The sequence below is a fragment of the Dryas octopetala genome, chromosome 7, assembly GCF_963921425.1.
Source record: "Dryas octopetala chromosome 7, drDryOcto1.1, whole genome shotgun sequence".
Lineage (NCBI taxonomy): Eukaryota > Viridiplantae > Streptophyta > Magnoliopsida > Rosales > Rosaceae > Dryas > Dryas octopetala.
Window position 1 is genome coordinate 2,630,318 of NC_141372.1, and position 20,553 is coordinate 2,650,870.

Genomic DNA, 20,553 nt, shown 5'->3' on the forward strand with positions numbered 1-20,553 from the left:
TTAGCTTTTCCGTCTGTCAGACCGTTAAGTGCTTACGTGGCACAGTGACGTGGCTTTAAAAAATGCCACATAGACAAAAAAAATAATAAAAAATAATAAAATTTTTAAAAATAAAATAAATAATTATAAAAAACCCTAATAATTAAATTATAAAAAACCAAAATACATTTATTTTATTTATTTCATTTCTCTCCTCTCTCAGTAGCCGCCGCCGCCGCCCCCCCTCCCCCCCATCTTCTTCTTCTTCTTCTTCTTCTTCTTCTTCTTCTTCCCCAACAAATCAACCCAAAACCATAAAAAAATCAACAAAAATCATCAAAATAAATCAACACAAATCAACCCAAAATCTATTTCCAGTACACCCAAACCCACAACCCTTCCTTCTTCCCCACCCAGCAACCCCTTCTCCTGCCCCAACCAACAGCCACTCCCCAAAACCCAAGCAACCCTCCTCCCTCCCAGCCACACACCCCGCCGCCAAACCACCACCTGAGACCCACACAAATCAACCCTCCTCCCTCCATTGTGCTTCTGCAACTCAAAACCAGAGACCCACAATGCACCACCCGAGACCCACTCGAGCAACCCTCCTCCCTCCCAGCCACACACCCTGCCGCCGAACCACCACCCAAGCAACCCTCCCTCCCAGCCACATAAATCAACGGCACCACCCGATACCCACTCGAGCAACCCTCCTCCCTCCCAGCCACACCCTGCCACCGAACCACCACCCAAGCAACTCTCCCTCCCAGCCGCACAAATCAACGCACCACCCGAGACCCACTCGAGCAAGCCTCCTCCTTCCCAGCCACACACCCTGCCGCCGAACCACCACCCAAGCAACCCTCCCTCCCAGCCACACAAATCAACCCACCACCCACCACCTGGAACCCCAAAACCCGAGCAACCGAAACCCACCAGTCACCGGAGAAAGAGAAAGGAAGAAGATGAGGGTGGTCTCGCTGGAGATAGGCGCCGGAGAAAGAGATTGGGAAGAGAGAGAAGTGAGGAGAGAGAAGAGAATCGCGGAGGGGGGGAACCCGAGACCCACCAGTCATAGGAGAAAGTCACCGGAGAAAGAGAGAGGAAGAAGATGGGGGGTGGTCTCGTCGGAGATGGGCGCCGGAGAAAGAGTGACAGAAGCAGGGGGGCGGCTGAGTGACAGAATCGCCGGGGGGGGGGGGGCGGCTGAGAGAGGAGAGAAATGAAATAAATAAAATAAATGTATTTTGGTTTTTTATAATTTAATTATTAGGGTTTTTTATAATTATTTATTTTATTTTTAAAAATTTTATTATTTTTTATTATTTTTTTGTCTATGTGGCATTTTTTAAAGCCACGTCACTGTGCCACATAAGCACTTAACGGTCTGACAGACAGAAAAGCTAACGGAGGTATGTAATTGCAACAAAATGAAAGTTGAGGTACTGAAATGCAACTTTTTAAACTTGAGGTACTAACTTGAAATCCGAGGTAAAGTTGAGGTATTAAATTGTAATTTACCCTATAAAATTTTATAGTATTGAGCGTTTGGTGTTGATTTGCTGGTGTTTATATTATGATTAAGTTTTAAGATTTTGTGTTGGCGTTTATATTATGATTAAATTTTAGAATTTTGAACATAATATCTTTATTAAACTCATTCTATATTCTAGGAGAGAATATGATAAACCCATCAAAATATACTGTCAAAATTCAGCAAAAGAAATAACTTTGAATGGTATCCACTACCGAGCACTCGCTAGCACGTTCAAATGTTCATATGTCCGCAACTATCGAAAATGTACCAAATAATTACTCTCTGTCTTTCATGTTTTATGTGTCATTCTTAACACTGACATATATGCAATTAATGAAAGTTTTTCTCGGAGGCCTCGTTTAGGCAGTCCAGCTAGAGTTTGTAGTGTTTGATAATAATTGTGTGTGGAAGGGAGAGAGACGGATTAAGAGAGGTGCAGGTGAAAAATTAATTGGTGATGGAGAAAGGGATCCCAAGTCCCAAGTCCCATGTGCAAGGCGAGGCACGGTGCATGCATGAGTAGAACACTTTAGAAAAGCAAAAAACGAAGAGGGATGTGTTGTGTTGTGTTGTGTGGATGGAGACTTTAGAAACCCCACACCCAAATAAGCAAATTACATACCCAACAGCCTACCTGTATGTATGTGTCGTACGTCTGATCTATAATTACACTACCAGCCACCAGCCACCAGCTGCAGGCAGTACAGCGTTGCTGGGGACCCGATTAATGACTGCATGCACCATTTTGCAACTTTTTGGTGAATTTGGGTCAAGATAAATAGTTGGGACTGGGGATCGCTTTTTCAACTGAACCACCCAACTATGGGCTGTGCATTTAGACACTGGAGGAAGTGGGCATTTCTTCATCATCACCACCATTAACTGAACCTCTGTAAAAGACAACAAAGGGAGAATAAAAACGGTCTTGTAAATTGTAATCATAAGCCAATTCCTGAAAATTAACTTAATGTAATGATTTGGGCCTTCTATTGGACTCATGCTCCTTAGCCAACTTTTTATTTTGTTGTCATTTGGGCCAATCCTTTTTATGGTCTTATGTCAAAGCCCAAAAAAGTACAAAACACAAGCCTAAGCCTAAAAAAGTAACCAAACCAAATATTATAGGCTTAAATTCGTGATGATCAACATTCTTTTTAGGTTCGGGGGTGCATATTTGTGAAATTAGGTTAAGGGTATGCATCATTCATACTTAGGGCAAATTCGTGAATGTAGGTTTAGATAGAGGTCCTTTTTTGGGGTTTAGGGTCCTGGGTCCAGTGTCCCAGGTCGAAAGTTGGGGTCTCTAGGTTCATGAGTCTGATACCCATGATAGCTTAAATGGGTATAATGCAGGTATGGTAATACTCACGACAATCAAGTATAATGCAGGTATGGGTAATATCCGTAAAAATGTAAGCTGGGCAATGCGGGTATGAGTAGGGTATGGATAAAGAAGTTTTTAGGCAAGTAGAGTACGAGTATTGTGCGTATGGCTTACTCGGTTAAGTGGGATAGCCGAGCCATTTCCTTTTATGAGGGCAAAACCAATTGGTAAAATTGTCATCCCTTAATGCTACACAAGCACTCTTGGTTTATAACCAAAGGCTAATAAAGTTATTTCACGTTAATTTTGGAAACTCTCTTAATCTTTTAAGAGTCAATGATATATTTGATCAAAAGTGCTTGTGAATGATATCTTGAGAAAAACTTGTGTGTCAATATCACTTCACATGCTAGTCATGCAATCACTTATTATGAGAGTAAAGGAATATACCCTTCTTGACAAAAAAGAAGAAGGATATACCCTGTTACACAAACGTTTTCTCCTTATCTTTACTTTTTAAACTTTGCAATTGTTGGATGCGAACGAGTGGCATTATGCTTGGTTATAATGACATTGCTATATGGATATAGATTGACATACATCGCTAACTGAGTGAACAATGTTGAATGCTGAAACGGGCTGGCCCAAAAATGATCCAAACAAAGTTGTTGGGCTGAGCAACTAAATCTAGTTCTGGGCCTTTACCTACTTTATGGCCCATACCTAGTTACCTAGTGTCTCTTACTCCTAGGCCAACACCTGAGTGGTGGAGTGCAGTACAGGAGAGAGGCCAGCAGCATTTAAGAGGGACGCGGCTTTGCGTGGCGCCGCGGACCGGACAACTCAGAGCCTCCTATTTACACGTAACTTTCCCAATAACAATCCAACCATTCAATGCTTCACACGTGTTCCTTTCTTGCATCCCAAGAAAACAGCGAAGGCTGATCTCAGCTTTCTCGTGACCCAATCCCAATCTTGAATGCTCTCCCAACTTTGTCTTTGTCACCACCACAAATTTCCGGCAGCCGAAGTTGGGTTTTGGGAAATGAAATGTCCCAATTTTAAGAAGAAAGAAAGAATATGTCGTCATTTTCCTTTGCTTTATTCCTTTCTCTTTTTCTTAACTTAATCCCTCTCTTCGAACTTCGAAGTGACTTAAACAATGTCTCCAACTCTCCAAGACAACATTATTCCCGCGACACACCATTTTATATTTTTATATCAATTTTTTTAGAAAGTTTTATGTCAGTGATATTCAAAGAGAAAATTTAATAATAAGGGCCCATTGAGTACTGAGTAGCTATTTCTGTTTGTGGGTTCTTAATTTGGTTCACTTTCATAAAAAGTTCTATTTTTGTATCTTATGCCCAGATTATAATCGTTGTGCTCCAAACTCATGCTTTTCCTAAAGCCTTCCCCTATTTTTTTATTCGAGAAAGAATAAACTAAAAACCAAAAACATGTTTCAATTATAGTGTAGTGCTTCTGTCTTGCATAAGGCCATTCAGGCAAAAGTTATGTTGTCCAACTGTAAGTAATGCATGGGAAAATGGTGAATAAAATCAAATAGTCATTCTTAATTTGTGAAATACGATTGTAATCAGCTGGAAGCCTGGAACCAAAGAAAAGTACTCATCTCTCTCAGCAAAATTTACATTTCCCGAACAAAATTAGACAAAACCCAAAACCCACAAAAAAGAAAACAAAAAAATGAAGGAAAACTCTCTTTCCTCACTCTGTCTCCAAAATTATGCCCAAAACTGAAACAAAGCAGCAGCTAGCTCACTGGTTTTGATGTTGGGCTTTTTCTTCTTCTTCTTCTAATTGTCTCTCTTGGCTGTGATCTGTGTCTCTGTTTTGTGCAGTTATAGCTTCATCGTGATCATGGGTACTGAGTTGACTCAGTTCCTCTTTCACTTTCTGAGGATTCTCTTCCTTATGATCTCCCTCTGTTTGATGTTTGTCCTCATCGACATGGCGATCACCAAACGAAGCAGGTTTAGAGCACACAGACACAGGCGTGGCCAAGCAAGTTGGGTTCTGATGGCCAGCCATTATGACCAAAATCTTCTCCTCGAAAACCTTCACAGGCGCCTTGCTGGGCTCGCCTTCTTTCTCAGCATCACCACTCTCCAAGTCTCTCTGATCATCTAATTGCCCTGAAAGCCTCCAGTAGGAGCAGGCCAAGATCAAGAGCGCGAACGCAATCAGACCCAGCATCGCTGCTAGGCCTCCGAATAGGTATGGGACTGGTGAGTGCCATGGTGAGCGCTGCTGAGACGTGGCAGCTGGTGTTGGTGATAGTGGTTCCATTGAAGATTTTGTTGGTGCATTAGAAATGGCCATTATGGTTCTCATTTTCTTTTCTTTTCTTTTTTTTTAATTTTTGTTTTGGAGGAGGGTGAGGAAGGTTTGGAGTAGATGAGGAAGGTGAGGAATGTGAACTTGTGAAACAGAGGTGGGGGAGCTATGGTATTTATAGCAGGGGAAAGTGTGTTGGTGTCTCTCTCTATCTGTGTGTGTGATGAGAGAGAGAGAGAGAGAGAGAGAGAGAGAGAGGGGGGATGGGGGCCTTCTGCTTTTTTCTTTATTGGGGTCACGGATTTGGCCCCTTATTTTGTTGTGAACAGGGCCTTCCAACTCTTTGGGCCTCAGAATATTTGCATTGATTGTTCTTGGGGTCCAATATCTATTATTTATAAAAAATAATTAAATAAACCCTTTTAATTTTCATGATTTATTATTGGTCTAGTAAATTAGTAATTATGTTTTTATTTGGAGGAGACCCCAAATTCAAATTTTCATTTCTACGTAGTTTGAAAAAGAAAGAAAACATCGTCGTTGAAGTGTTTCAATTTTATCAAAACATTATCATGATTCATTTTTGTGCAGACATGTCATTTCCCTTAAGTTACACCTTATTCAAATTAAGATCCAGACAACATATAGTGGTGCTCTTACGTAGTACAAGGAAGAATATGATCATAAGGGTGCCTACTACGTCAGAAATAATATGGATTTGTGTAGGCCAATGAGCTTGTTGAGCAATGATTAAAATAATGTCATTGCACAAAATGGGTTAAGCTAAAGAATCTGAGAGATCAGATATGCAATCTGAAAACAATTTGTTACCTGAATACTAAGAGTGGGGTTGAAGAAAATTAATAATTAGCAATAGTAATTGGTACTCTTGCTTTTTTTTTTTTTGATGTGGGAGGAGGAATATATATTATTCTAAACCTCCACTAATGTGTCTAGAAGGGAATGTTTTGGGTGGGTGATGTAATCAAAATTTTCACTGTTTCACACTAATAAAAGGAAAAAAAACTGATTTAGTGTTGCTCAATCAATTCAAGCTTGGGTCCATATCTAGCCACAGTAAAAATGCACTGAGAGTATAGTCTCTAATGAGGAGGAGATGTGTATATAATGAAAAAGACAACAATGATTGGATAAGGATAGAAAAGAATAGGCATAGTGTGTAAAGTGGCAGCAAAACTAAGGCTGCTTTCTCTTCAATATTATTGCTTCATTTGCTTAGTGATCTGATTTGATTTGTTGGTGCCCCATTTGTAAGCCATCTTTAGCAGTAGCACTAGCACCCCCACTTTAAAGTTTAAACATAGCCTCTTTTACTTTTTGATCTAGTTGAAAGTTTTCAATTAAACACAATTAACTGTCAGCTGGACCTTTTAGGGTCATATTCATATAGCCCTGGCTGATGTAGAGACTAGAGAGATATTAATTTCATGATCTAATATTTTGTGCTATCAATATCATTTAATGATAGGCAAATAATATCAAACAGCTAACCAGCGTATATATAAAAATTTGGATAGATTTTGGCAGAAATTGTGAGCTGGGTTATGCATGGTTGTGGGGAATTGAAAGGAAAGCTGTTAAGTAGTTCATTTTCCAAAAGCTGTATGAACCAAGAAATCCAATTTCAAGTTGCAAAACCAAATTTTTATTGAAAAGAGGTAAAAGCTGGCAGCTGATATAGCTTTACTGGGGTATCTCAATTGGGTCCTAGTAATTGTGATTATCAGCATGAATCCAAAGCAAACTTGTTGAATTATTGATTTTAAGTAAAATATGTAATTTAATTACAGGAATTTGATGATTGACTTAATTATGTCAACTTGCATCGCATCAGTCATAGGATCAATTCGTTGATCAAGTCGGAGAGAATTAGCAAGCAGTGCAGCTCAGGTAGGAAGATTTTGATTTGTGATCTGTGATTTGTGAGTAATAGGTCTGATGTGGGGTCCGGGAACATTGGGAAACTTGTTGGAGAAGAGTACCATATGACTTTAATTTTTGGTGCGTTACTTGCCTTTAGCATTATATTATATGATCCCCACCTGTGTCAACATCAGCATGACCGCAGCTGCCATCTCTTTATGCTTTGCTTGCCACCACTTTATGCTTTGCTTGCCACCCTCTCCGCCCAACAGGCCCATTGCCTCCGACATTTGCCCCTTCAATATCTAGAAACTCTAATCACGTACGTCAAGAAATTAAGAAATAACTAAGAATATATGTATGAAGGAAATTTAGACATTCATTTTAAAATTAATTGATAATAAGAGGAGTAATTCAAACCCTTATAAGTTATTATGTAAAGTTATACATTTTTAATGTGGGACAATACTACACATTCTCACACGCCCTCGCACGTGTGACGTCACTTAAACCAAACATGTTGACAACTCATATTAGGTGACGTGGAGCATGTGTGGCTACTCGGCCTAACACACGTGAGCAAATCTGCTCTGATAGCATGAAGAAATCTAGGCATCCATCTCATAACAAATTGACAATGAGAGAAGTAGCTCAAACCTTTATAAACTACTATGCAAGATTATACATTTCCAATGTGAAACAACACTCCACATTCTCACAATGTAAGTAATGCTTAATAAGACTTTTATCTACTAAATGTATGTACATTTGGTACGATTAACTAATAAATAATAATAAGAACAATAGTACGTATCACTTGTTACCAAATGCTATCTTCTTTTTTAGTTTTTGAAAGCACTCGTTGTTGTAGATTATTTAGGGTAAGAGCTGAGTTCATTTTCAATTTGATCCATCCTAGGAAGACATGATATACTAATTTAGGGTTTTATCATCTTTAAGCATCTCTCATGAACATATGTGTCCATTTTTTAAAATTAATTAATAGTTTTCACATATACAGAAGTTAATATATAACGGGATCCTTGTCCATGTTATGACAAAAAGATGTTTGCTAGCTAGCTAGAAAGAAGTCCTTTAATTTAGGAGAAATAGAAAAAGGGAAATACCTTTGTGTATTTTTGTTTTGGGGGGAATTAATCATAAAACATATCTTTTGATTGCTTTACAAATGATGCCAAACGGATTCTTATTATAAACTTTCGCAATACCTTTGGCCATTAAATCTGTAGTGATGTATATTATTAGTTTTTTTTTCTTCCTAAAAGTCCTTATTTGTATTGTTTTATTCAAGACAATACTAAGGCAATATTTTTTTTGTTTTTGGTCTGAATACTAAGGCAATATACTCCCTTAATATATTTGATTCCTATTCTTTTTAAAAAATAATAGTTTTAATAATAATCCCATAATGTTGGTAATAAGATTAGAACTCAAAATTGAATAAAAAAAGATTTTTTTTGTGTTGATATAATGATTTCTCCATTTTGATGGCATGGATTATTGGATTCCATATTTTACATCGCTGATTAGTTGCACGCATAGAGCCATTAGTATAAGTTCAATGACACTTTAATAGTTTAATTAAACAAAATTAACTACTCTCTCTCTCTCTCTCTCTCTCCCCATTAATTATAAATATGGTGTCTTTTTTTTTTTTGGACTGAAAATATGGTTTACTTTTGAGTCTATTTTGATGCTTGATCAGTTTTTCTTTTACTTGATCACGTCAAGAGACAATAGATATTCCCTTTCTGTCGCTCGAAGCCACTTTGAAATTCTCTCCCCTCCTAAAACTTAACTTGGGTTCTTTCAAATTGATCAGCAGTGGATCACCTGTCTCTTCGCAAAAACTCAACCAGATAATTAAGCAGATTGATCCATTCAACTTTTGTACTTAACCTTCTTTTTTAATTAATAATATTTGTTTATTATTAAGCGATGATTTCTTTTCATTATTAACCATTTAAATAGTTAGTTTTGTACGTACCTAGTTAATAATGATTTCTTATTAACCATTTAAGTGGACATGACTGATATTGATGATTAACCATTTTCATTTTTTAAAAAAATATCTTGCAGTAAAAGGTAATACTAAATATATTATATCTTAGTATCATTTTGTGTATCATCTCTTTAATAAAGGTGAGACTTATTATAATTTAGATTAGACATTATCAACAAGCTTCTATTGTTGATGTGTAGCACCACTTAGTTAGTATACGTTTCTCCTCATCTATAAACTAAAAAAATTATAATTAGTGCAAAACGAAACCCCATATAGCTAAAAGAAGAGAATAATATCTTATATGTATCTATTTAATTAAGCCAAATTAACTAGAACGATGTGAAATATATTACTATTGTATTATAATGGATTAAGTGTCACAAAAATAAAAATATTATAGGACATGCACAGTGCTTGTAAAGGATAGGAGACAATGATTTAAGCCAAATTTGTTGATTTTAATAAAAGGTTAGCGTCCAAAGTAATCTAGCTAATTAAGAGAAAGAAGTAGTAGCTATCGTGATGGTTATGATAGTGTTGGAATCTTGTGGCGCAACATAGAAAATAATGAGAAAAGAGGGCACTTGTTCCCACTACTTGAGTGGGCTTAATTGGGTGACGTACTTTCTACTTAAAACCCTTTTAATATATGCTTCTCCTTTGGATTTAGATAAGCGAGAGCTACCACTAGCTTTACACATCACCCATCACCCACCCAACCCATATACCATATACCATATTATATATATATATATATTTGATCAGGTGCGGATATCAAGTCTTTTACAATGGCCGAGTGCTCGCACATTCGCTCATCGATTGGTGCAAATCCACACCTAAATGTGCCCGTAGAATACAAATATATATAACTATATAACCATACCTCTGCATATATTGTTTGTGCATGCATATTATATAGCCATATAGGCACTAGAGACAGACCAAATCTTAAATCAGAGCTAGGACTGAGTCCTATATTGATGGCCTTGCCTCCTAGGTATTGCATTTTTGGACCCCCAACATAATGTTATTATTATTCTCATACTTTCTAAAAGTTGTTTCTAAGATATTGCCAGTTTAATTAAATTATTAAATTTTATATTATTTATTCAATAAATTAAAATTATACACTATAAATTTTATTATTATTATTTATATCAAGTGATATTATCGCCACATATAATAATTTGTCATGAACCAAAACAAAATAAGAAATTGAGTTAAAATTATTACATAAAACAGGTGCAGGACATAATTACATTTAAAAGAGTAGTATATTGCTAGCTTCAATGTAAAGACTAGTACTGGGAGTTAAGTCGTTTTCTTATATATGCGCATATAAACCAGGACATTTACTGGGACCCTATATATTCAGAATTCAGATAGCATATCTTCCTTTTCACTATATATGTCTATATCATGCATATATGATCATGTGGCACTATTACTATGAAATATATATGCATGATGGAACAAAAGCTTTTCACAATCTGCTCCCAAATGCACTATGCAGGTGGGATTCAAATTCAAAAGTATATTTGTTATTTCAATATTGAGCTAGCGAGGCTACATTTCTTCCAACTTGTAACAACATATTTCCCACTTTATGTTTTGGCCTTTGGCATTCCTGAAGATCAAGTGTTACTGTACCATATATAATGGAGGAGGCCAAGAGTCAACATCCATATATAATGGAGGAGGCCACATATTCCTTTTGGAAACTGAGTCTCTGAGTTGGGTACTACTCCAAATGCAAGTTACACACACAGTGAGTGTTACAGATTCATATTTTGAGTATCAACAATCCATATATATTCCACTTTTCTAGTTGAACAATTGGATATATATATTAGTATATTGCACACAACATGAAATAGAGGTTGGAATATGAAAATCAAATCTAGTTTAAGATATGATGATTTGGACTCAACCTTATCAGATCATGCTGATATGACACTGCTTAGTGCCTTACTAATTACTATACAAGATTTTACATCTCCTCACAATTTTAATTTGTACCACTAAATGCTGCATGTTGCTTTGGCGGCCAATTTCTCTTACTCTATGTGAGCAAGATCCAATCACCTTTGATTGGGCCTTATGGTTCTTGTTGTTGGGCCAACCAACTGGTTCCACTTATGTAAGTGCCCCTTGGACTTTCATCATTGGGCCTAAAAAAGGAATCGCCTTCTGACTTTGAAAATAAGTTTGGGCCATATATTTCGGCCCATATAGCTAGGGCTAGGATTGACCAACCAGTTAAGCAAGTTTTGGGCCAGGAAAAATCATTCGAACAAAATCGCGCCACGTCAGTTATAGAATGCGAAATTACACAACATTTGCGGTCTGAGTGGCTAACACGATAGACTTCTCCTCTACGGTTTCTCTAGGCTTTCAACGAAACACTTGTCTTCACTGTTACGCGCCATCTGTTCTCTCTCTCTCTCTCTCAAACAAACTCTCACTCTCTCTAAACCAAACCAGTCCTCTCTGCAAGAAGAAGCTAGATAGTCTACAATTTCCGATTACTTGTGCTTCAGGCATTCGCTGAGAAACTAAATTGAAGAACTAAACTCAAAGAAACCCCAGAAAAAAGCGAAAGGGATTTGTGGAAAGTTGGAAACGCAAATTTCAAATGAGGACGGTCGTGTCGCGGTTGATCCATTCTAGATCATCAATTCCCAGGCTCTCGTATGCTTTTTGCTTTTTTTTTTTGGGAATCGATTCTTATTTTCGTATACATGTTAATTTGGGCTTTGAATGTGATGCTTTTTCTCGGTCTTGATGTTTCTGTTTCCGAATATTATGTAATGCCATGTTTGGATGTCGAGAAAGAATGGGAAAATAATGAAAATTGTGAACCCTAAACAGAATGATTGGAACCTTAGATTCTTAGGCTTGATTTCTAAGTTCAGTTTTTGGGTTTTCTTGTCAAAATTTTATTTTATGAGGTCTTGCAGATAGTTTCCTATTTTCTGTCACAGGTTCTTCTACATTGTCGAATTTATTGGTGGAAAATGAAGAAAAAAGAATGCTGTGGGTGTTTTTTTTTTTTTTTTGGAAATTTTTTAATTTTTATTTTTCTTGTTTGGAATATGTTAGCTTCTGAAATCTAGTAGGCCTCTTAAAAATGATATTTTAAAGGATTATGTGTCTACATGTTAAATGGAACCCAACATAAATAACGTAGTGGAATTGCATTCTACATGTTCAACTACTTACATTGTTAGCCATGCTCTTTGGTCGTTGCACTGTTGAATTCTTCCTGAATTTCCATTTTATAATTTCAGATGAGTCAGTTTTATTTGTTTACTTAGAGTTATTGATGCACTCTTGCCCAAATTTTCCAAAACAAATGTTCCAGTATGGATTTTGTTATCCTTTTCTTACTTTCTCATTTCTATAAATTTAGTATTCTGGCTGCACCCAGGAACGGGAGGTATCTCTCAACAGACTCTAATAAGGTTGATGAACCCTTCAAAGTTGAGGAAGCAGAGACTGTAAACGTCCCCCCTCCTCCAACAGATAAGGTATTATCATGTCGTGAAGACTCTGAAATTGCTATTTCATCATAATTTTTGTTGTATCAATTTTTGCACCATCATGTATTTTGACTTGTGTGCTTCTTAATTCAGTTGCTTGTGTTGGGTGGAAATGGATTTGTTGGTTCGCATGTTGTTAGAGAAGCATTAGATCATGGTGTGCCTGTCGCTAGCCTTAGCAGGTATAACACTTCTTGATATAATTGATGGTTGGTATCTGCATGGTTGTGAAGTTTCTTCACCTGTTGATGCTGAATAAAATAATTGATTGTTATATGGATAATCTGGTTCCAATATAAGAGTTGAATGTCCTCTGGCCAAATACACACACACCAATGCAGTGTTGAATGTCCAGTGATAAATTGCATTGGGGGTATATATGCTGTTTATATTGGAAAGCAAAGTAATAATATATGCTTAACTGCTAGTAGCAGGAATAAAGGACAGTATACTGTTTACCTGTCACTCCTTGCATGCATGACCAGTGTTGCTTGCCACAATTACACTTCTGAACTTGGGCAACTTTGGTTTCACTGTTAATAATTCTCAGAATTACTTGCTTGAGAACAATATTCTTCCTTTTTCCTAATTTCTTTTCCCGAAGATCTTTAACAACCATGATGCTTCTATAGATATATAATTAGTTATCTCATAAACCAACACAGATTAAGCATTAGATTAAAAAAATAAAAAAAGAAAGAGGATTTGTAATTTGTTTCCTTAGTATAATTGGAGATTTTCCCATGGCCGACAAAGCCTCTTTTAAAGAACTTGGTTCTTTTTGGTGTATGGATGAAAATTTAAGCTCTTCATCACTTCATTGGTTATTTTGATTAGTTTGGACATTTCTGCTCTCATCATATGGTTGATTACTCTATTTTTCTTTATTATGCATGCCATCTTACTTTTCATTCTTTCTTATTTCCTTCTCAGGTCTGGTAGGTCATCCTTACATGATTCATGGGCTAACAACGTGACCTGGCATCAAGGTTGCTTTCTTGCATAATATGTTTCTTGATTACCTCATTCTTCTCTGTAGTAATGCCTTCTAAACATTCTCTCCATTTCCAGGAAACCTTCTAACACCTGATTCATGGAAGGATGCTCTTGATGGTGTCACGTCTGTTGTATGTAGTCCCTTAATACTCTGTTCTACTTGATTCCCATTTTCCAATAAATAGCAAGACACATGCACACACTGGCGCGTTCTCTACCCCTGTGATCTGTAGTCCTTTTCCCCCACAGAACCTACTTTGTGGTTCAAAATGTGCTTATTATATAGTAGGAATGAATCTCTTTCTCTCTCTCTCTCTCTCTCACATTCATTTATAGAGAATTTGATTTTGGAAAGTTTGTTGCTTTGCTTTCCCTGGCCAAGATGTTTGATCTGTTTTGCTAATTAAGGTTTCTTGTCCTAGATATCATGTGTTGGTGGGTTTGGCTCCAATTCTTACATGTATAAGATTAATGGGACTGCTAACATCAATGCAATTAGAGCTGCTTCTGAAAAAGGTATATATTGATATATATAAATCCTTTTTTTTTTTTTTTTTTTTTCTGTTTGCAACTTTTCTCTCAGTTTCGTTACTTAGTTTTTGTTGAATCTCGCCTGCAGGTGTGAAAAGATTTGTTTATGTTTCTGCTGCTGATTTTGGTGTGGCAAAGTACTTACTGCGAGGATATTATGAGGGAAAGGTACCGTACTCAATGATAGCTACATATGTATTTTGTTCAAGTTTACTTGTATGTTACTTGGGCATGAAACTTCTTAATGCTTCAGAGCTCGTTTTTTAATAATTATTTGTCTTTTACTTGTGACCCTTTTCTTAATACGCTTCATTGTTTGCTGGGAGCCTTTTTTTAAAGTAAATTGGTATTGATAACAAGTAATATTAGTATATTAGTGTCACCAAATACCAGAAACATGCTTAGCTTCTGTTATCAATCATGATAATGCAACTGCATAGTCAGTTTTTATGGAAACTGGAAAATTTAGCATTATATGTGTGCTTGTAGTGCTTAATGTTTATCTAATTCTATCTAACACAAAACCTTTGGCGCATCTTGTTCAATCTAGAGAGCTGCTGAAACAGAGCTACTAACCCAATTCCCTTATGGAGGTGAGCTTTCTTACTCTGTCAGATGAGCTTCTTATACTTGGCAGTTCATTTTTTTGGATTTGGAGATAAGATCTGAGAGGTTAATAAACCTTCCTGGAACTTTTGATTTAAATCTCAAACTGAATTTCCAATCTTCAGAAACCTGCCCGTAACTTTTTATCTGGCAATTTCAATTTGTTAAATCTTACCCCTCTAATTTCAAGCAATATTTTCATAAAACATTAAAGTTCTATATTTCTTGAAGCTAAGTATGGGGAGGCTGAAGTATTAGTTATATGGTTCATGTTTCTTTCAATAATGGACACTTATATTACATGACCTTTTCAGGAGTGATTTTGAGGCCTGGATTTATTTATGGAACTCGAACCGTTGGGAGCATGAAGTTGCCTCTCGGTGTAATCGGTTCTCCAATGGAGATGGTAAAGTGCTCGATCTTCATTTGATCTATATTCTTATTCTGCATTGTTTCCCATTTATTCTGGAACCAGCAAGATAAAATAAGGTGATTTTTATGATTCACCTGAAATCCTGGCTTAGCAAGATTTTTACCCGAAAGGGGGACCTATTCTTTGCAAACATGTTATGAAATGTCCAGAAATTTTTCGTACTCATCTCTTTGAGCAAATTATCTGTGTTATTGATCATTTCTACTAGTCCCCAACAAAGTAATTTTATTGTTTCCTGAAAAAGTATTCTCAGGTTAAGAAATCTTAGGTTACCAACTGATTCAATTGAAGAAGAAAATATTAACTGATCATATTGAAATGGATGCAGGTACTTCAACACACAAAACCTCTGAACCAGCTGCCACTGGTTGGGCCTCTTTTTACTCCTCCTGTGAATGTTACTGCAGTGGCGAAGGTCGCAGTAAGAGCAGCTACTGATCCCGTCTTCCCTCCTGGGATTGTAGATGTCTATGGGATTCAACGTTATAGCCAGCAGAAGTCGAGATAGATGTGTTGATCAATCCCTTTCATTTTCCTATTTGTTTTGATCGTCGAGACTCTACAGAGTGTGTTATAAAGCTGTCATGGTTTTCTCGGCAAGATTTTATCTTGGTTCTTTCAACTTTCTGATGCAATAATTAATACGTGCTTAAAGCACATATTTACTAGTTTCAATAATTCTTCCTCAGTTGATCATGTTGTTAATAGTTTGACTGGAAGACGATGACACTTTTTCACCACTTGATGTATCAATGTACCATGGCCACTTGCAACCTGGGATTGAATTGTTAAGTGTGTTTCTCAAAGAGTACAATTTTAGTGAATAGGACCAATACAAATTGGTCTCGAGTTAGAAACTTAGAATTTCTCATCTTTGTTTTTTTTTTTTTTTTTTTTATTACCCACAAATCTCGGCCTCCTCCCACTGAAGAAAGACTAAATGACACCTTTCTTAATAAAGTTTGATAAGAAAATGATAATAATAAAGGGTGTATAAGATTGTCCCAGGGACTTTCTCGTCAAATTACATGTTGCAAACAACGTTTGTGAGTTTCAGTTGGGTCGACCGCTGTTTGGGCCGTTAGTATATAAGTCAACCGTAACTTTTTTATTCCTCAATGGGCCTTGTAAGTCCTCAAGCCCAACTCAAGCCCAACTGATTAGGTCAGTTTTGCTAGGGACAAATAACATAACGGGTGTAATTGGACTCGACCCGATTTGCAAAAACAAGTCAATAATCTGCAAAGCACAAAGTCACTGAGTGACAGACCAAGATTGAGTTTTGAAGAGAGAGAGAGGGAGAGAAGATGAACCATAATAACCAAAGCCAGAGCCAGCAGCAATCGAGCGAAGGCAGCAGGCATGACGATGACGCAGCCCTCTCCGAATTCCTTGCTTCCTTAATGGACTACACCCCCACTGTAATTATTTTCATTTTTATTTTATTTATCAATTTCATTCCCTTCAAATTCCGATCAAATCAGAAATCCTGATTTTTCTTTTTCTTTTAGATACCTGACGAGCTTGTGGAGCATTACTTGGCCAAAAGCGGCTTTCAATGTCCCGACGTTCGATTGTAGGTACTTCTTTTTTTTCTGTTAGGTTTTTTCGTTGCTATCAATTTCAATTTTTGGGAGGATTAACATTAAGCTAAGCTAATCTGAACATTAGGGTTTGCTTTTAATCCACATTTTTCTTCTCTTCCTCTGGAAAAAAGATTGGTACTTTTAAATAAATTCATGCTCAACCATTTTCAAAGCGCCCGCATAGTGAAAAATTTATATTTATTTTAAATGATACACTTGTTAAAATGTGAATTGAAAAGTGAAACTAAGCAAATTTCAAGATTTGTAGCCTTTTTGAAGAATTCCATTAACATATTCAAATGTGCGAAGTCTTGTAATAGCCAAACTACTTTTGTTATATGCGTTTTTGCTTTTGTCATCTGGGTAAAGTTGTGTAGTCTCCTAAAGGATAGGCATTTAGCCGTAGGCAGAATCTGTTGCTGCTATGGGACTTCACTCTTTCTATCTGGGATATTTCCCTTTTGTTCAGGGTGGTGTCACTCATATCTATCATCTACCCTGCTCTTTTACTTCTTGGCCTTATTGTAATTACCTGCTTCAAATTTGTGTTAAATGGTCACATGTTAAAGGAAAAAAAAGTTCATGTCATACAAGATCTTATTGATGATTCAAAGGTTGTGGGGTTTGACATGGATTACAATAATTAATGTAGAACTTTTGGTATAACTTTCTTTTGAGCTGACAATTGGAAGATGTCATTAATTTGATTTTTTGTTTTTCTTAAAATCTGAATGGGATGTATTTCATTGCATATACTTGTATATTGAATTGATTTTCTTTACTCTATTCACAGAATTAGGCTGGTAGCTGTTGCCACCCAGAAGTTTGTTGCTGAGGTTGCAACTGATGCTCTTCAGTAAGCCACTGAATTCTTCTCTTCTTGCCTCATTACACAAGCTCACATGTGTAAAAATTAAATTCTTTTCTGAGTTAGGAATATGTGTCTGAATACCGTCAAATTTTCTATGCTTCAAATATTAGACAAGAAATATATAATCACACTCATAGGTTGTTGAACAAAAAATATTTAGTTACTCTTTGGTTGTTGTACTTGGTAGTTAGCCAGTGCTTAAAAGAAAGTAAATAAAGTGGGGAAGATATTTATATGCTTATGCTCTAAACAGGCAATGCAAAGCACGACAGGCTGCAGTAGTCAAAGACAAAAGGGACAAACAGCCAAAGGTACTCCAGCCATTATTCTGGGGAGACATGTTTTTATATTCTGCCTGATTATGGCTTGTCCTAACTTTAATCTGGAAACAGGATAAGCGCCTTATATTGACGATGGAAGACCTGTCAAGGGCATTGCGTGAGGTAACCACTATACTCTTTCGGATCACTTTAGCATGATGGCCAACTTTTCATGCGTCTCAATGTTACTATTTGTTTCCAAAAATAACTGGAGATGCTTAACATCTGCCTGCTGAATGTAAAATGAGTCCTTGGTGTCTTCTAATTGAAGATTTTAGTTATGTCCTATTCTAGAATTTTGTTTGTTTGCATGAGAAGTCTTGGATCAGTGGAATCTTCAATGCTGGTAATGTTGTGGTCAGTTTTGGAATAACCAAAATTTTTCTGAATGGCCTGGTCTCTAATCTTGGTTTTCAGGAATCCATATACCTGTAATTTATGTGCAATTTCATACTGATTTTGTTTTTACATATTGTTGTTATGTTAAGTTTAGTTGAATTAATTTGCTCCTCTCGTTATTCTTAATTGAGCAGTATGGCGTCAACGTGAAGCACCAAGAATATTTTGCCGACAGCCCCTCAACTGGGATGGATCCTGCATCAAGGGAGGAATGATTTGCAGTTGTGTTTCTGTAGTTCCATTTACAGTCTGTGTGGTTATAACAATAATGCTAGATGACTAGGTGATACTTAATCACTCTTTCTTCTGCTTTATGTACTATTAATTTTTTTTAGACCCAAGATATTCTTAATATGAAGTAGTTAACTTGTACATCCATGCTCACTCACTCTTTGATCTGTTTATTTCATTGTCATGTGAGGCAGACATATTGTAGTTGATTCTTCATCTTCTCTTACCACTGTTCCTCTGCTCGAAGAGATGATTGATCTACATGGTGATTCGTTTAGTAAATTGTCTTCCGGAAAGTTCTCTTTAGATTTTATTTGACTAGAATTTACACCAACTTTTGTGGTAATTTGCATCTAGGGTTTGCGGGATCTGAACTTCCTTCTTTTACGGGAATGAAATTTTCATCTTTGAACGATTTTCGACTTCTCAAATTTGACTTCAAATGATGAATAATCACCGCTTATCTATTGATGTAACTTTGGGGTTTTAAGAACTCACGATAAAAAATAAAAAAAATAAAAAACATATAGAGTGACGCTAACACTCTCTAACGAACGAAATATTTTATTCAGTGCAGCTTGACATCATCATTTGCCTCCACCATGTATAGCGAGATGTGACATTTTTTAGTTCAAGTTTGGATTTCAAAGGTTTGACCATTGAAATAGATTATATATGAATGAAGAGAATAAGTTCCGTCTTCCACATCTATGGTTCAGTTGGTCGTTAATTAGTTATACATTTATACTCATATCTTGCTTCTGAAAAAGAATTCCTAGCTGTTAATCTTTTTTCGAAGAAGATATCGCTAAATCGCACCTGTCATTTCCAAATTTAATAACTAGTCATTAAAAATAACAGAGAAGCTTTGAAGAGTTCAAAATATTGTAAACTACTAAACTCTTGGTTGTCAAGTGAATTATTAAACCCTTTTTATTATTAAAAATGATAGGGATTAATGCCAATTTAGTCTTTAGACTATTATAGTTGTATTAAATAACTTTTAATTTGAAAAATTTTGTCTTCAGACTTTTTCAATTTTGCTAATGAAGATTGTTCAGTCAATTTACATACTTTCCGTCCAAAGCTCAGATTGCATAGAACTATATGCCAATCACGTGCTCTCCTTTTTTAGGGCAGAATGGTCACTTTAAACTATATCATAACTCCACTCGCATTTCAACCTTAGACATGTTCATTTAATTTCTATATAAATTGACTGAATAATCTCAATTGGCAAAATTAAAAAAGTATGAGGACTAAATTTTTCAAATAAAAGTCTGAGAATTAAATTGATACAAATATAATAGTCTGGGACCAAATTGGCATTAATCCATGATAAGCATGAATAATGAATGCAAGTGAAGAGTGAGTTGATCAGCCACTGAAAAGTCCCTTAATTGCTTTTTAGAACTTGGTCATTTCTAGGCATGACTTGACTTCAATCATGCTTCAATTCTTCTTCAAATTCTGTGGAATCTGAGCGCTAGCTTCTCTCCAGATAAGTCCAGAGCTATTGCTTTAAGGTTTTAGGACTTAAATTTAATTACAAGATTTTGGGTTTCACAATCACCGAAATAACTTGGAAGCTAAGTATAGCTAGAGTCAGCTCTTCTCTGATCACATACTTTCAGAGTATATTATATGAAGGAATGTTATACCAATCATATAAGAAAATTATTTACATTTAGTATCAAAAGAAATCTCTTAACATGTTTCATACCGCAATGCTTTTCTAGAAGCAAGCTCTTGGGGATTAAATTAAGAAAACAAATTGACATAATTATAATATTGTGTTTTGGGTCTTATGCTCCTTCAAATCTGCTGTACACAAAAACCTTCCCTTGGTATGCACTATACATATTAACTATTTTAATATCACAAATCATGTGTACTTTGATTTGGTCAAGGTAAACGGAACTACAGCTTGCATAGGTTCTAACTAAAATACATTATGAAGGCTTCAATCACAATACGAAGAAAT

General features: G+C 36.2%; 3 protein-coding genes across 4 annotated transcripts; 2 read left to right on the plus strand and 1 right to left on the minus strand.

The window, feature by feature from the left end:
- Positions 1-4,478: 4,478 nt before the first annotated feature.
- Positions 4,479-5,277, minus strand: LOC147278426 (protein GLUTAMINE DUMPER 5-like). Its single transcript, XM_086250319.1, has one exon. The coding sequence runs from the start codon at positions 5,199-5,201 to the stop codon at positions 4,626-4,628; it is 576 nt and encodes a 191-aa protein (XP_086106445.1). The 5' UTR covers positions 5,202-5,277; the 3' UTR covers positions 4,479-4,625.
- Positions 5,278-11,460: 6,183 nt separating this feature from the next.
- Positions 11,461-15,937, plus strand: LOC147278427 (NAD(P)-binding Rossmann-fold superfamily protein). Of its 2 annotated transcripts, none has more exons than XM_086249805.1 (10): positions 11,461-11,745; positions 12,485-12,584; positions 12,690-12,778; positions 13,530-13,585; positions 13,668-13,723; positions 14,015-14,108; positions 14,212-14,291; positions 14,674-14,716; positions 15,044-15,135; positions 15,491-15,937. In XM_086249805.1, exons 1-10 carry the CDS (start codon positions 11,690-11,692, stop codon positions 15,668-15,670), a joined length of 846 nt encoding a protein of 281 aa, XP_086105931.1. In that variant the 5' UTR covers positions 11,461-11,689; the 3' UTR covers positions 15,671-15,937. The 2 variants fall into 2 exon arrangements, with proteins under 2 accessions (XP_086105931.1, XP_086105930.1); XM_086249804.1 differs by having other exon boundaries at positions 11,463-11,745; positions 12,467-12,584.
- Positions 15,938-16,398: 461 nt separating this feature from the next.
- TAFII15 (TBP-associated factor II 15) lies at positions 16,399-18,712 on the plus strand. The gene is made up of 6 exons (XM_086251658.1): positions 16,399-16,583; positions 16,674-16,738; positions 17,542-17,604; positions 17,873-17,930; positions 18,012-18,062; positions 18,473-18,712. The coding sequence occupies exons 1-6, from the start codon at positions 16,470-16,472 to the stop codon at positions 18,551-18,553; spliced, it is 432 nt and encodes a 143-aa protein (XP_086107784.1). The 5' UTR covers positions 16,399-16,469; the 3' UTR covers positions 18,554-18,712.
- Positions 18,713-20,553: the final 1,841 nt, after the last annotated feature.

What these genes read in the sequence shown, in the direction of transcription:
- LOC147278426 (XM_086250319.1), bottom strand. Translation starts at nt 5,201, where the DNA reads ATGAGAACCATAATGGCCATTTCTAATGCACCAACAAAATCTTCAATG.
- TAFII15 (XM_086251658.1), top strand. Translation starts at nt 16,470, where the DNA reads ATGAACCATAATAACCAAAGCCAGAGCCAGCAGCAATCGAGCGAAGGC. An exon ending in TAATGGACTACACCCCCACT is followed by an intron (nt 16,584 to 16,673) that starts GTAATTATTTTC and finishes TTTTTCTTTTAG; the next exon opens with ATACCTGACGAGCTTGTGGA. An exon ending in CAATGTCCCGACGTTCGATT is followed by an intron (nt 16,739 to 17,541) that starts GTAGGTACTTCT and finishes CTCTATTCACAG; the next exon opens with AATTAGGCTGGTAGCTGTTG.
- LOC147278427 (XM_086249804.1), top strand. Translation starts at nt 11,690, where the DNA reads ATGAGGACGGTCGTGTCGCGGTTGATCCATTCTAGATCATCAATTCCC. An exon ending in CAACGTGACCTGGCATCAAG is followed by an intron (nt 13,586 to 13,667) that starts GTTGCTTTCTTG and finishes CTCCATTTCCAG; the next exon opens with GAAACCTTCTAACACCTGAT. An exon ending in AACCCAATTCCCTTATGGAG is followed by an intron (nt 14,717 to 15,043) that starts GTGAGCTTTCTT and finishes TGACCTTTTCAG; the next exon opens with GAGTGATTTTGAGGCCTGGA.